This window comes from Triticum dicoccoides, chromosome 2B (genome assembly GCF_002162155.2).
Source record: "Triticum dicoccoides isolate Atlit2015 ecotype Zavitan chromosome 2B, WEW_v2.0, whole genome shotgun sequence".
NCBI lineage: Eukaryota > Viridiplantae > Streptophyta > Magnoliopsida > Poales > Poaceae > Triticum > Triticum dicoccoides.
Window position 1 is genome coordinate 715453762 of NC_041383.1, and position 16053 is coordinate 715469814.

The window sequence follows — 16053 nt, forward strand, 5'->3', positions numbered from 1 at the left end:
CCGCATATCAAGGTGATGAAGCCGTCGGCATGCATAGAGGGTGCACGGATGGCCCTCGCCCGTGTGAAGACATACTGGACGAAGATGGATGCTACCGATGTTGCAACCCAGGGTTCGGACGAGAGCCGGTTACCCGCCGTGCACTATTTTGGGGAAGTCCTGCAGGGTGCTCGTGTAATAGAGTCGCAGTGCTCAAAAAATGTCATGTTCAAATGATCTTTATGATTTGTAAAACGACATTCATAATATAAGTGCTTTTTATACTTGTGCGTTCAAGTATTGAAATATCTCCTGTGCGGCCGTTAATGTATACTTGTGTATAACCTGAAAGATGGCATTCTTCGGCTTCAGCCCCCACGCACATAGTGCGGGGGTGTTTGCAAAATAGCGTATTTTCACACTTAATCCAACGTCTTGGTCCTGTGGAGGAGGTGGTAGCGTAGCAAACGAGGCAACCGGACTATAATGCTTTATCACTTTCACTTAGCCATAGGAGTTCAAAGGTGGGGCTACGATATAGCCCCTAGGGGCACCGCGCTCTCCGAATTCGGGGCGCGTATGTGCCTGACCAGGAAACGGTCCTTCGTCAAAGTGGAGGAATTCTAGACATTCCGGTAGTCGATCGAGTGGTTGACCAGTCTCTCGCTGTATCATGACAGTCAATTTTGGGCTTTCTCTACTGAGGTGCTCGCCCGACCGAACTGGGGCACAATCGCAGTAGTTCTCCTGGTGCCGCGTTAGCCGATGATACGGAACGTAAGGCAGCAAAACGCAGGAGCCGGGCAAACCCAACATTCGACCAAAGACATGATTCGGAGCTGATGCATATAAGGCCTAACTCGAGACGCCGAACACTCCCTAAGGTATTCGGTCCTTATGATAACGGGCAGAACAATGCCCTAAGCCCCTAGTGTCTAGGTACAGGCGAAAATTTCTGACGCGGCCGATGCCAAAACGCCAGCCTCCTCATCGGTTATGGTAAAAACCGGGGGATGGGAATCAACAAGAGACAGTAAGAAAGGTTTACGCAGGGTCTTAATCTGAAAAGAATCCTTGTGACGGGTCCCTGCTGCACGTCTGCGCCTGTGTCTCCGTTGTGCTGTATCCTGGACGGGTGTACATGTTGTTCATCTGTAAAAGAGAGGAACTTAGTTTGGAAAGAAATCGTGCAAAAAATGTATTTAAAACAGAGTATGAATAAATGAATAAAGTTGAGGTTTTATTGGCTCTTACTGTTCATACGCACAGCCCCTTGTGAAGGGGTGTGTAGCTAGGAAGCCCCTAGTTTATTTGTGCTGGACTCACCTAGCCGTGTACGGGGTCTTGAGCGACCTTGTAAGGAGATTATGCCGCGTGGACCGGGCATTTTATGTGTAAGAGACGCATAGTGCGATATTGCGTTAAAGCGAGCGAAAGCTTCACGTCCCAATAGTGCTTGATGGCTACTTTTAAATGGGGCGACATGGAAGATTAGCTTTTCGCGACGGAAGTTGTCGGGTGAACCGAACATAACTTCTAGTAGTAAGGAGCCCGTGGACTTGGCGTAAGGGCCTGGCGTCACTCCTTTGAAGGAAGTGCGGCTATGGCGAAGTTTAGTAGGGTCTATCCCCAACTTACGGATTGTGTCCGGATATAGCAGGTTTAAATCAGTGCCGCCATCCATTAGGACTTGTGTAAATTGTAGTCCGTCGATTATAGGATCCAATATCAGTGCAGTCCATCCTGCGTTTCGAATACTTCTGGAATAATCCAGGTGGTCGAAAGTAATTAGTTTTGACATCCAATCTCTGGATTCCGCTGGGGTGGACCGTGCGATGCGTACTTTAGCGGGTGCCACACTATTGTTCCGTATTATCACATGAAGTGAGTTTACTGTTTTGACTTCTTGTGGGAAAGTCTTTTGTTTTCCGGCGCTCTGCTGGTGGGGTTCGTCATCGTCCTCGCTTGGCATGTCGAGCCCCTTGTGTTCGGTGTTGAGTCGGCCGGAGTGCTTGAAGACCCAACAATCTCGGTGGGTGTGGTTTGCAGGCTTCCCGGGGGTACTGTGGATTTGACATATCCAATCCAAAATTTTGTTTAGGTTGGATAGCTCATCACTGTTGTCCTTTAGAGGCAGTGTTTTGTTGTTCGGCCGAGAGCTTTTGAATCCGGTATTGACCGCCGTGTTCTTTGGGCCATTTCCTTTATTTCAGCACTGATCTTTCCTGCGTCGTGATTTTCCATTTCCATCTCTGATCTCGGATGTACTCGGGTTGCTGGTGCTGCATCTTGCCAGCCAGCTATCTTCCCCCGCGCAAAAGCGGGTCATGAGGCTCGTTAGCGCGGCCATTGTTCTTGGCTTTTCCTGGCCGAGGTGTCTGGCGAGCCATTCGTCTCGGACGTTATGTTTAAAAGCTGCTAAGGCTTCGGTGTCCGGACAGTCGACTATTTGGTTCTTTTTGGTGAGGAACCTGTTCCAGAATTTGCACGCTGACTCTCTGGGCTGTTGAGTTATGTGACTTAAATCGTTTGCATCCGGAGGGCGGACATAAGTCCCCTGAAAATTTTCTCTAAACGTGTCCTCGAGCTCTTCCCAACTTCCAATGGTATTTTCTGGGAGGCTTTTGAGCCAATGCCGAGTTGGCCCTTTGAGCTTGAGGGGTAGGTATTTTATGGCGTGGAGATCGTCTCCTCTAGCCATGTGTATGTGTAGGATGTAATCCTCAATCCAGACTCCAGGGTCTGTTGTTCCGTCGTATGCCTCTATGTTTACGGGCTTGAATCCCGCTGGGAATTCATGATCTAGCACCTCATCAGTGAAACATAGTGGGTGTGCGGCGCCCCTGTATTTACGTGTGCCATTATCTTCGAGCACTCGGCGTGTTGTGTTGCTTCTTGGGGCCCTCTTTTTTGGCCCGTAAATGGACCTGACCGGGCCATCCTTTTGGCGAGCATCTTTATGTGTGTCATGTGCCGGCTTGTGTGCGGCGCCGCTTGCCGCTCTTGGCCTGTAATCTGGTCGTCTATCCGGCCAGGCGGCCTCTTTGCCTTTTGATTGTGGTGGCTCTACGGCCTCCTCGTCGAATTCGGGCAGCAGCTTGCGCTTCGGGTAGCTCTTTGCTTGGTGACTATTGCCGTATTTGTCTGCGGTTTTGAGTACTTTGCTCCACCTCATTCTGAGTATGTCTTCCACTGTTTTGAGCTTCCGTTTCTGCTTCTTCAAACTTCTTGCAGTGGCGACGAGCCTTTTGTGAAGGTTCTTATGCTCCGGTGATGTGTCCGGCGTGAGATCGTCTGGACTGTTTTTTTCGCCGAGGATGGGTTGATTGTCCGATTCATCTTGTTTGGATGGTTGCTTCGTTGCATGTTCGTCGTCCACTGGTTTGCCCTGCTCTACGGCTGGGTCATTATGGGTGTTGTTGTTATCGAGGCGGGACTTCGGGCGGCGCTTGCGTCGCTGTTTTGGTTGCTTTTCGGGGGAATTATCCTTCGCTGCGTCCCGTTGTTCCTCGCTATTGCTTCCTTTTGGTGTGTCCACCATGTATATGTCATGAGTTGAGGTGGCTTTCCAGTGCCCAGTAGGCGCTGGTTCTTGGTCGTCTCCGGCATCGTCGTTCATACCGTCGATGTCTTCGGAGTCGAAGTCTAGCATGTCGGTTAGATCGTCGATAGTTGCTATAAAGTGGGTGGTCGGTGGGCTTTGAATTTCTTCGTCGTCCGCATCCCAACCATTCTGACCGCAGTCCGGCCAGGGCTCTCCTGATAACGAGAGATACTTTAGCGAATTCAGGATGTCGCCAAAGGGTGAGTGCTGAAAGATGTCCGCGGCGGTGAACTCCATGATCGGCGCCCGATCAGATTTGATTGGTAGGGGCGCAGGAGGTTCGGAGTCCGGCGAGGAGTCTGGCACCTCGGAGTCACGAGCTATACAAGGGACAAAGTCAGTATTCGGCTCCATCACCGTAGAGGTTGCAGCCCCCGAGGCGGTGTCTAGCCACCCGTCCTCGATCTGCACGGTCGGCTCCGAACTAAGGGTCGGAGCGGACTCATGTGCGGCCTCCAGGGCACTGTCCGGCAACAGAGCTAAATCATGCCCATCGTGACAGTGCGGCGTGCTCGGCTGTGGCTCGAATCCGTCGAAGATCGAGTCTCCGCGGATGTCAGCCATGAAGTTTAGACTTCCAAATCTGACCTGACGGCCAGGGGCGTAACTTTCGATCTGCTCCAGATGGCCAAGCGAATTGGCCCGCAGTGCAAAGCCGCCGAATACGAAGATCTGTCCGGGGAGAAAAGTCTCACCCTGGACTGCGTCGTTATTGATGATCGAAGGAGCCATCAAGCCTACTAGTGACGACACAGAGGAACTCTCAATGAAAGCACCAATGTCGGTGTCAAAACCGGCGGATCTCTGGTAGGGGGTCCCGAACTGTGCGTCTAGGCGGATGGTAACAGGAGACAAGGGACACGATGTTTTTACCCAGGTTCGGGCCCTCTCGATGGAGGTAAAACCCTACTCCTTGATTGATATTGATGATATGGGTAGTACAAGAGTGGATCTACCACGAGATCAAGGAGGCTAAACCCTAGAAGCTAGCCTATGGTATGATTGTTGTAATGGTTGTTCGTCCTATGGACTAAAACCCTCCAGTTTATATAGACACCGGAGAGGGCTAGGGTTACACAGAGTCGGTTACAATGGTAGGAGATCTACATATCCGTTTTTCCAAGCTTGCCTTCCACGCCAAGGAAAGTCCCATCCGGACACGGGACGAAGTCTTCAATCTTGTATCTTCATAGTCTTGGAGTCCTGCCGATAATGATAGTCCGGCTATCCGGACACCCCCTAGTCCAGGACTCCCTCAGTGGCTATATCATTCAACTTGGTAAGATGTGGCACAACAGTTTCAGATTCAAGGCCATAAAAAGGATCAGCTTCAACTAAAGTAATAATATTAGTATCAACAGAGAATTCATAATCCTTATCAGTAACACAGATAGGTCAAGTAGCAAAAGGATGATCGGGTTTCATTCTAGCATTAAGAGACTGCCGCTTCCATTTAGCTAATAATTTCTTAAGATTATGTCTATCATTGCAAGCAAGAATTTTTCCATAGCAGCTTTTTCATTCATTACAGAACCCTTAGGAACAACAGGTAATACATAATCATTAGGGGGACCTTCATAATCACTATCATCAGTAATAGGATCTTTAGTAATATCATTCCCCCTAAATCTAGCAAGTTGTTCATCAAGAAATTCACCTAATGGCAAAGTAGTATCACGCACAGAAGTAGTTTCATCATGCATAGAAGAAGTGGCATCATCAATAACATGCGGCATATCAGAATTCATAGCAGTAGCAGGTTTAGGTGTCGCAAGCCTACTAATAATGGAAGGAGAATCTAGTGCAGAGCTAGATGGCAGTTCCTTACCTCCCCTCGTAGTTGAGGGCAAAATAGTAGTTCGATCGTCTTTCAAGTTCTTCATAGTGATCAATAGATATAAATCCCAAGTGACTCAGAGAATAGAGCTATGCTCCCCGGCAACAGCGCCAGAAATTAGCCTTGATAACCCACAAGTATAGGGAATCGCAACAGCTTTCAAGGGTAGAGTATTCAACCCAAATTTATTGATTCGACACAAGGGGAGCCAAAGAATATTCTTGAGTATTAGCAGTTGAGTTGTCAATTCAACCACACCTGGATAACTTAGTATCTGCAGCAAAGTATTTAGTAGCAAAAGTGGTATGATAATAATAGTAACGGTAGCAAAAGTAAAGATAAATGTTTTTGGGTTTTCGTAGTAGTTGTAACAGTAGCAACGGAAAAGCAAATAAGCGAAGAACAATAAATGAAAATCTCGTAGGCAATGGATCACTGATGGATAATTATGCCGGATGCGATTCCTCATGCAATAGTTATAACATAGGGTGACACAGAACTAGCTCCCATTCATCAATGTAATGTAGGCATGTATTCCGTAAATAGTCATACGTGCTTATGGAAAAGAACTTGTATGACGTCTTTTGTCCTACCCTCCCATTGCAGCAGGGTCCTTACGGAAACTAAGGGATATTAAGTCCTCCTTTTAATAGAGAACCGGACCAAAGCATTAACACATAGTGAATACATAAACTCCTCAAACTACGGTCATCACCGAGAAGTATCCCGATTATTGTCACTTCGGGGTTGTCGGATCATAACACATAATAGGTGACTATAGACTTGCAAGATAGGATCAAGAACACACACATATTCATGAAAACATAATAGGTTCAGATCTGAAATCATGGCACTCGGGCCCTAGTGACAAGCATTTAGCATAGCAAAGTCATAGCAACATCAATCTCAGAACATAGTGGATACTAGGGATCAAACCCCAACAAAACTAACTTGATTACATGGTAAATCTCATCTAACCCATCACCGTCCAGCAAGACTACGATGGAATTACTCACGCACGGCGGTGAGCATCATGAAATTAGTGATGGAGGATGGTTGACGATGACGACGGCGACAAATCCCCCTCTCCGGAGCCCCGAACGGACTCCAGATCAGCCCTCCCGAGAGAGATTAGGGCTTCGCAGCGGCTCTGTGTCGTAAAACGCGATGAAACTTTCTCCCTGATTTTTTTCTCCTCGAGACGGAATATATGGAGTTGGAGTTGAGGTCGGAGGAGGTCCAGGAGGCCCGCGAGATAGGGGGCTGCGCCCCCCTGTCTCGTGGACAGGCCGTGGGCCCCCTGGCACTAATTCTTTCGCCAAAAATTCTAATTAATTCCAAAAAGTGCCTCCGTGGATTTCCAGGACATTCCGAGAACTTTTCTTTTCTACACATAAAACAACATCATGGCAGTTCTGCTGAAAACAACGCCAGTCCGGGTTAGTTTCATTCAAATCATGCAAATTATAGTCCAAAACAAGGACAAGAGTTCATTGAAAAGTAGATACGTTGGAGACGTATCATGACGCTGCTCTCTGCCTTTGTCACGGCGTGCGAGGGCTACCTCGGCATCCTCCCCACACTCGAGCTATGGGGAGCATTCTTCTACAGCAAGCTGGGCACCTCCGCCAAGGAGACGGCGGCCGAGTGCGGCGGATTCGTCGCCATGCGCCGGCCGGCAAAGAGGAATGCCTTCCCGATCATCAAGCTGTCATAGTCGGTGAAACTGTGGCAGCAGTCTTATTTATACATTGAGAACACCGAGCCGGCTGTCGACTTCATCAACCTGCCGGCCTACGAGGCCGGCCCCCCTGTCGGGCTTCGGCCCAACTCGGGCTACAAGCTGAAGCCGGTGTCGGCGGACGCGGCTACCGACATCGGCCGACTCTGGGAGCTCCAGGAGTCGGAGGGCCTCGTGGCCTCCGACCTCCTCATCGCCTTCGTCGAGCGCCGGGTCCTCCCGCTTTAGGGCCGCCCTCATCTGATCTATCGGATGAGCGGGCATCGCACCCGAGCAGGATGTGCACGAAGGAGATGCCGACTACCGAGGTGGCAAGGATGGTGAACGAGATCTCCAACCTCAAGGTGTCGGAGGGAGCCTGGCGGTTCGGGAAGCGGCGGTATTTCCGCGACAACACGCCGCCTGCCGTAAGTCCCTCGATTTCTTCTTTTAGCTCTGACTTTTAGTCTTGTTCCTTGTGTGACGCAACTCCTTTTCTGGAGTGCAGATATATATGTCTACGACGACAACCGCCATCGTGGGGCTGGGTGATGACTACCTACCGGACCGGGCAGTGAGCGATGTGGACGACCCTGACTTGGGGGCGGCCGCCTTGGAGGACGACGCAGCAGGCGGCGGCGATGGAGCAGGCGGCTCCGAGGAGGGCGGCGGCGTGGAAACCTGGCCCGATGATGACGACGATGAAGATGAGCCGCGCCCCTCCCGGAGTACTTCCAACACCGGCGCAGGCCCTTCTACCGGGCCGCCCGCCCGAGGCGGCAAGCGCAAGCGGAAGCAAGGCGCCGCCCTGTTCAGCAGCGCGCCGAAGAAGCCCAAGAACCCGACCGCGGCGACCAGGCGAAAAGAGGCCGCGACCAAGGTGGCCAAGTTCCAGAGGCAGCCGAAGGTACCGCTCATGGTGTCAACGTAAGTACTCCTCTTACACTTACACCTCTTTGCCGATCTGGCCTAAAAACCTTTTTGTCTTGCCTTCGTGTCTCAGGGCCCCGCTTACCCTCGAGAAGTCGGCCGCTGCCTCGGTCATCAAGTCGGCGGAGACCTCCACCACCAGCCGGCGAATTGACCCGGCCGCCGACCTCCTAGAGGCGCAGGAGTGGAATGCGCGGGAGGTGCGCGAGGAACAGGAAGCCGACCGCCGGGCGAAGGCGGAGGCGGACAAGGCCGCAGCATCTGCGATGAGGAAGATGGCGCGGGCAGAGGTGGACACCGTGGAGAAGGAACGGCTTGCAGAGGCCGCGCGCCGCCAGGAGCCACTGCTCGTGACTCCCATGAACACCGCGCCACCTCCACCGGAGTTTGTGGTGGCGACTGGGGGAGCCGGCGACGAGCACCCGGTCATGGAGAGGGAGGGTGGCGACGTGGCCATGCCGGACGTCATCATGCCGCCGCCGCCGCCAACCGGCGGAACGCGAGACGAGTAGCCGGCCGCCCCGCCGGTGCCACCAGCCGGGAACGAGGTGGTGACGGATCTGACTCCTGAGGTCCGCACACCCATGCGCCGCCGTCTTGCGAAGGCGGCCTCGGCACCGCGAGCGACCAGCGCCACGCCCGCTGGCTGGTTACATGGAGGCGGGACGTGCGCCCTGAACCAGGCGGCCCTCGACGTCTAGGCCAAACTCCGGGCCGAAGCCGAAGCCCTCAAGCGATGCAACGAGGCGTTCTTGGATTCGCGGGCAGCCATCCGCGTAAGTTTCTTATTTCTCTTTATTATGATCTTCTTGCATCCTTCGTGGGGGCGCGCTAGCGCACCCACTGGGTATAGTCCCCAAGTTCCGGGCCGGCTGCTGAGCAAGCGGTCCGGAACTTTAACTTGTAGGTGTCGACTGCTAACTGTATCTGATATCCCTCTTGCAGGATTACAACAATCTTCGCGCGGCCACTTTCAACTCCGGAGTCTGGGAGCTGGAGAAGCAGATCGCCAACTTGTCCGAGAGATGGAGTAAGTTTTGATTTCCTTCCTTCGCGGGGGCACGCTGGCGCACCCGTGGGCTGTAGTCCCCGAGGTTCGGGCCGACTGCTGAGCAGTCGGGCCGAATCTTCCCAGCGGCTTTATTTCTGTTGGTAACTTTTTCTTTGTGGGGGCGCGATAGCGCACCCATGGGCTGTAGTTCCTGAGATTCGGGCCGACTGCTAAGCAGTCGGGCTGGATCTCCCGGGCAACTGCTTCCCTTCTTTGTTGTTTGACTGACATTCTTTTCTTCCTCCCTTTTTACAGAGGCCAACGCCGCCTTGCAGCAGCAGCTGGGCGAAGCCAACACCGCCCTTCGCGGCAAGGAGGCGGAGTGCAGCAAGCTGGCCAAGGAGCGTGACCGACTGGTCACTCAGCTTGCGAAGCAGGCGGAGGCCCTCAAGATGGCTCAGAGGGAGGCGAAGACGAAGGAGACCGGCATCCTCGCTGAGTTCGAGATCGAGCGCTCCGCCTGGGCTGACAAGGAGGCGCAGATGACTGCCTGCTTTAGCAGCATTGAAGACATGGTCAATGGTGAGCTTTGTTTCCTTTTCTTTGTTGTTTTGAATTGCTGGCCCTTATCTAGGCCGACTGCTAGTTTCTGACCTTTGGCTTTCTTGCCTTCTGTCCAAATAGACTTCTTCCCAGGCCACTCCGTCGCCGCGGACCAGATCATCGAGGCCCAACGCCAAGAGCGGAGGGCAGAAGGCGTGCAGATTGCCGCTGACGCCCCCTGGACCCTCAACGAGCAGCTCCTCAGCATCCAGGCCCGCCTTCAGCCTGCCCATCAGATGTTGCGCCGCCTTCAGCGCGTCGGGGCCCAGGCGATCTCCGCCCTCTGGCCAGGCATGCAGGCTCCGCGCACCCCCAGTCGGACTGCCGACTGGCTGGAGGTGGCGGCCTGCCGCCTGGAGGCCTGGAAGGGCTCTGCAGCCTGGGCAGGGGCGCGCCGAGCCCTGGAGTTCATCAAGGCGTGGTACCCTAGGCTGGATCTAGCCCAGCTGGCCACATTTCGGCTGGAGGCGCAGGAGGAGCTGGTGGCGGTGGAAGCCGAACTTATCAGCAGGGCGGCAGCAATCGCCGACTACACCGACACCAGTGTCTTCATCCCGGAGGTGGTTGAAGAAGGCGCCGAAGCACCGATGGAGTGGCTCGGGCTGAACCCGGAGGACATCGAGGATTCAGCTTAAGTGATCAACTCCAGCAATGAAGGGGAGGGGGAGGAGGAGGAGGAAAGCGAGGACGATGTGCCGGAGGTCGGAGCAGATGGTCAGCCTCAACCTGACCGGGCCTCAAGCAACGATCCGCGCTCCAAACCGCCGACCGCTGCTGGAGGCGGCCATGCGGAGACCGACCAGCCGCCCGTTCCACCGACGGACGCCGCCGACTCTACGGTCCATCTGTCCGCTGCCACAACTGGTGCCGCCAACCCTGCTGTCCAGCCGGATCCTTCTACTGTACCAGTCGGCACCGCCGACTCTACCATCCAGCCGGAGCCTTCTTCTGCACCTTAGGATGTTTTCTTTTTCTTTTTCTGCTCACTAGTCTGGACAACTTGGTTAAATTTGCACAACTCCACCCTTGGGGTGTATATCAAACTCTGTTGATTGGCCGATAGGTCTTTATCTATGTAAATATTTTATCACAATTCATGCTTTGCTTTGTCGGCTTCTAACTTTTCTTGCTTTATGCTCCTTGCTTTTTTCCTTTGCCACCCTCCCTTGGCTATCCTCTTGCCATCCAAGCAGCCGCTCTGCGGACTGCGGCTGGGTTGAGTACTTAGCTTTTTGCGGAAGGGCAAGTACTTAGCCGCTTGGAGTGTCAACAAGACAAGTAGAAGCCGGCCGAACAGGTAGGATGCCGGCCTCGGCTATATGCGTTCTTTCCTTAGCCATTTTTCATGTGGGCACTGTTTTGCAACCCCTGCCTGCCATTCAGTCACTCTGCGAGCTGCGGCTTCTGACGGGGGAAGTTTTAAGTGCCAACACACTACTTGTCCGGCTGCAGGAGGTGGCATATAGTAGAAGGCAGCGAGCCTTCGAGCCGACCGGTCAAACCCGGCGCCAGGCGGAATGATAATAGAACAAATACACACTCATTGGCATAATACTTATCATATAGATAAAAAGAGGGTAGTCCCCGAGTTCTTCTTGGGGGACCCGGAGTCTTCGTACTTAATACAAAATGTAGCGTGATACATACTGCTTTTAACTGTAAAATCTTCGGAGGAGGTTTGCGTTCCATGGCCTCTCCGTCTCCTTGCCTGAGTCATCTCTTTTGCATGCTCTAGGCTTCTGAGCGTCGATCAGGTAGTAGGAATCGTTGCCTAGCACCTTGCTAATGATGAAAGGGCCTTCCCAAGGTGTCGTGAGCTTGTGCTGGCCGGCTGTTCGCTGGATCAGCCGGAGCACAAGGTCTCCCTCTTGGAAGGATCTTGACTTCACCTTGCGGTTGTAGTATCAGCGCAGACTCTGCTGGTAATTGGCGGACTGTCTGAGTGCCAACAACCGGACCTCCTCCAGTAGGTCGACGTCGTCTTCTCGCGCCTCCTTGGCGTCCGCCTCGGTGTACATGGTAACTCGTGGGGAGTCGAACTCTATGTCCGTCGGGATGACGGCTTCCCCACCATAGACGAGGAAAAAGGGCATGAAGCCAGTTGACTTGTTCGGAGTCGTGCGCAGGCTCCAGAGGATGGCCGGCAACTCATCGAGCCAGCAGCCGGCCGAACGCTCTAGAGGCTCGACTAGTCGGGGCTTGATGCCGGACAAAATGAGGCCGTTTGCCCGCTCTACTTGGCCGTTTGACTGCGGATGGGCAACGGACGCTAAGTCCAGTCGGATGCCCTGCATCGCGTAGAAACGTGCCAAGGCTCCTTTGGAAAAGTTTGTGCCGTTGTCGGTGATGATGCTATGTGGTATGCTATACCGAGTTGTGATGTTGGTGATGAAAGTCACGGCAGTCGGCCCATTCCGCTTCTTGATTGGGTTTGCTTCTATCCACTTGGTGAACTTGTCCACAGCGACAAGCAGATGAGTCATGCCACCACGGGCCGTCTTGAATGGCCCCACCATATCCAGCCCCCAAACAGCAAAGGGCCAGGCGATGGGGATGGTCTTGAGTGCAGAAGCTGGTAAGTGTGGCTTGGAGCGGAACTTCTGACACCCTTTACATTTCTAGACTAACTCTTTGGCGTCTTCTAGGGCAGTCAGCCAGAAGAAACCATGGCGGAAAGCTTTGGCAACAAGTGATCTTGAAGCCGCGTGGTGACCACATTCACCTTGGTGGATATCTTTGAGGATTGCTTGACCCTGGTCCGGCTCCACGGAGCGCTGGTATACACCAGTGACACTGCGCCGAACCAGTTCTTTGTTGACTATGGTGTATGCTGCTGCCCGCCGTTGCACTTGTCAGGCTAGGATCTCATTGACCGGCAGCTCTTTGTTCACCAGGAAGTTGAGGATGGATTGAGCCCATGAGGGTGTTGCTATCTCTCCGACTGTCACGACTTCAACTTGTACAAGGGCAGTTGGGCTGGGAGGCGGCGGGTTGGAGTCGATTGCCGCCTGCTGCCTTGAAGAAGTCCCCGGGCCGACTGCAGCAGTCCCCGGGCCGGGTTCTGAAGTCCTCGGGCCGGGTGCGACGGCTGCAGTCCCCGGGCCGCCTGCCAAAGTCCCCGCGCCGGCTTTTGGGGTCCTCAAGTCAGATCCGACTGCTTCAGCAGGGGCCGGCACGAAGATGGAGTCGGACTCTGGTGATGGCTTGACAGACGGCTTGAGGAGGCACTGCAAGGTGGCGCCGGCTGGTATCGCCTGCCGGGTGGAGCCGATCCGTGCCAAGGCATCTGCTTGCTCGTTCTCATTTCTAGGAACATGGAGGAACTCGCACCCGTCAAATATCCACTGAGTTGTTGCACGAGGAAGCGGTAGCTTGCCATATTTGCGTCCTTGGCGTCCTAGTTGCCTGACGACTGCTGGACCACCAAGTCGGAGTCACCATAGCACAGGATCCGGCGAATGCCGAGTTCCTTAGCAAGCCGGAGCCCGGGTATGAGTGCCTCGTACTCGGCTACGTTGTTGGAGGCGGCAAAATGGATTTGCAGCACGTACCTAAGCTTGTCACCTTTGGGAGAGGTGAGGACGATGCCGGCTCCCAGACCGGTGCACATCTTTGAACCATCAAAGTGCATCCGCCAATGGGTAGAGTCCGGCGCTGGCGACAGGTACTGGGTCTCGGCCCAGTCGACGAGGAAGTCGGCCAGTGCTTGTGACTTGATGGCGGTGCAAGGCTGGTAGTAGATGGTGTAAGGGGCCAGGTCAATAGCCCACTTGGCCACTCGGCACGAAGCATCTTGACTTCCAATGATCTCAGCAAGTGGAGCAGTGCAGACAACAGTACTTGGGTGCTCTTGAAAGTAAGGCTTCAGCTTCTTGGCGGCAAAGTGCACACCATAGCACATCTTCTGATAGTGTGGGTAGTTTTGCTTGGAGGCAGACAGTACTTCACTCAAGTAATATACCGACCTCTGGACCGGCAGTGCTCTGCCCTTCTCCTTGCGTTCTACCACTATGACTATGCTGACCACCCGACTGGTGGCGGCGATTTAGAGGAGCATGGGCTCTTTCTTAGTTGGAGCCGCCAAGATAGGTGGGGTGGTCAATATATTCTTGAGTTGGAGAAAAGCTTTGTCCGCCTTGTCGTTCCACTTGAAAAAAGTGGTCTTCTTCATGAGCTGGTACAGGGAAGGGCCTTTTTGCCCAGCTGACTGATGAAACGGCTGATTGATGCCAGGCAGCCAGTGAATTTCTGCACATCCAGCAGTCGGGCGGGCACCTCCATCTTCTCAATGGCCTTGATCTTCACGAGATTGCACTCTATGCCACGCTCTGAGACCAGAAAGCCGAGAAGCTGGTCGGCTGGTACTCCAAAGATGCATTTCTCTGGGTTGAGCTTGATCTGGAACCGGCGCAGGTTCTCAAAGGTATCCTTGAGGTCTTCCAGCAATGTGCTATGCTTTTCTGTCTTCACCACCACATCATCCACATAGACATGGGCATTTCCGCCGAGTTGCTTGAGGAGACACTTCTGCATGCAACGCTGAAACGTGGCCCGACATTTTGCAAGCCGAACGTCATGGTCAGGTAGCAGAAGGCTCCAAATGGCGTGATGAAGGCGGTCTTCAGCCTGTTAGTCGGGTTTAGTTTTATCTGATGGTACCCTGAGTACGCATCCAAAAAACTCAACAGCTTGCATCCGGCTGTGGAGTCTATCACTTGGTCAATTCTTTGAAGGGCAAAGGGATCTTTGGGGCAAGCTTTGTTGAGGCTGATATAATCAATACATATGCGCCACTGCTTATTTTTCTTCAGCACAAGAACTGGGTTGGCCAGCCACTCTGGAAAGAATACTTCCATGATGAAACTGGCCGCTCGAAGCCGGGCTATCTCCTCTTCGACAACTCTTCTCTTCTCTTCCGACAGGCGGCGCAAGGGCTGCCTGACCGGCTTGGCGTCAGGTCGGACATGTAACTTGTGCTCGGCAAAATCCGTCGGAACACCTGGCATGTCTTTGGGAGACCATGCGAAGATGTCCCGATTCTCACGGAGGAAATCGATGAGCTCGCTTTCCTATTTGCTGTCAAGATTGGCACCTATGACAACGTGCCTCTCCAGGTGCTCCGGGTCCAGGGGTATCTTCTTTTTTCCTTTGCCGGCTTGAACAAGCCCTCACCTCCGATTCCTTGGGGATGGGTGACATTTCCGGCTTCTTGCCTGCCATCGCCACCACCCGGTCAAGGAGCCGCTTCTCAGCTGCAATCACAAGGGACTCCGCCAGCCGGCTACTGTCCGCAGCGCAGACGGACAACTTTTTGTAGTCTCCAACTGTTAGGATCCCCTTGGTACTCGGCATCTTCATCTTGAGGTAAGCATAGTGGGGGACCGCCATGAACTTGGCCAGGGCAGGCCGGCCAAGAAGCGCATGGTAGGGGCTCTCAAGGTCCACCACTTCAAACCAAACTGGCTCACGGCGGAAATGATTCTTGTCTCCGAAGAGAACATCAATTTGGGTCTTGCCAATTGGTGAGCAGGAAAGGCCAGGGACTATGCCATGGAATACAGTCCGACTGGGGAGGAGCTGCTTCTGCTTGATTCCCAACTTCTCCCTCGTGTCACGATACAGGATATTGATGCTGCTACCGCCATCTATCAGAACTCTGGAGAAATGAGCCGCCTGCCTCTCCGTTGTAAAGGTAGCATCTAGGACCAGGGCGTAGGAACCAGGGGAAGGCATCACTTCTGGGTGGTCGGCCCTGCTCTAACTGATGGGCTTTTCAGACTAATGCATGAATTCTGGAGTATTTGAGGCCACTGTCTGTACTTCTTGTTGTTGCTGCCGTCTGCTGCGTCTATCATCAGCCACGCTGGTGAACACAACATAGGCTCCGTGCTCCTCTAGATACTCGTCTTGTATGGCGCCGACTGGTCGGGCCGCCGGCTGCTGGGGCTGAGGAGGCAGCGGGCCGGCAGGCAGAGGAGGCAGGAGTCCATCTCCCTTGGCTATTCTGGTGAGCCAATGGCACTTCCGAGTGGTGTGGTTGGACGGCTTCGCGCCACTATGGAATTTGCAGGGTGCATCTAGGGTCTGCTCATAAGAGAAGGCGGGCAACCAATTGGGCTTGCCGCCCTTCTGACGCTTGGGTGCTAGCTGCCCCTCCGGCTATTGTTCCTCGACTGTCGCCACCTGCCGGCTGGTGGAAGCCGGCTGGGTGGCCTTCCGCTTGTTGTCGCTCGAATGCTGTCGCCGACTGGTATCACCAGTCGGAGTCCGAGGAGCCTGAGGTGCCACCTTGCCGGACACATCAACTAGGATTTCCGCCTTCATGGAGGAGTCGGCAGTGGCGTGCTTGTCGGCGATGATTAACAGTTCGTCGAGAGTTGCAGGCTCGT

General features: G+C 53.7%; 1 protein-coding gene across 1 annotated transcript; it reads right to left on the reverse strand.

Annotated features, from left to right (window-relative positions):
• Positions 1–1270: 1270 nt before the first annotated feature.
• On the reverse strand, positions 1271–1771 carry LOC119361238 (the record flags this gene model as incomplete). The annotated part of the gene is made up of 1 exon (XM_037626546.1): positions 1271–1771. A coding segment is annotated over one exon (501 nt), but the record flags the coding sequence as incomplete, so codon positions are not given.
• Positions 1772–16053: the final 14282 nt, after the last annotated feature.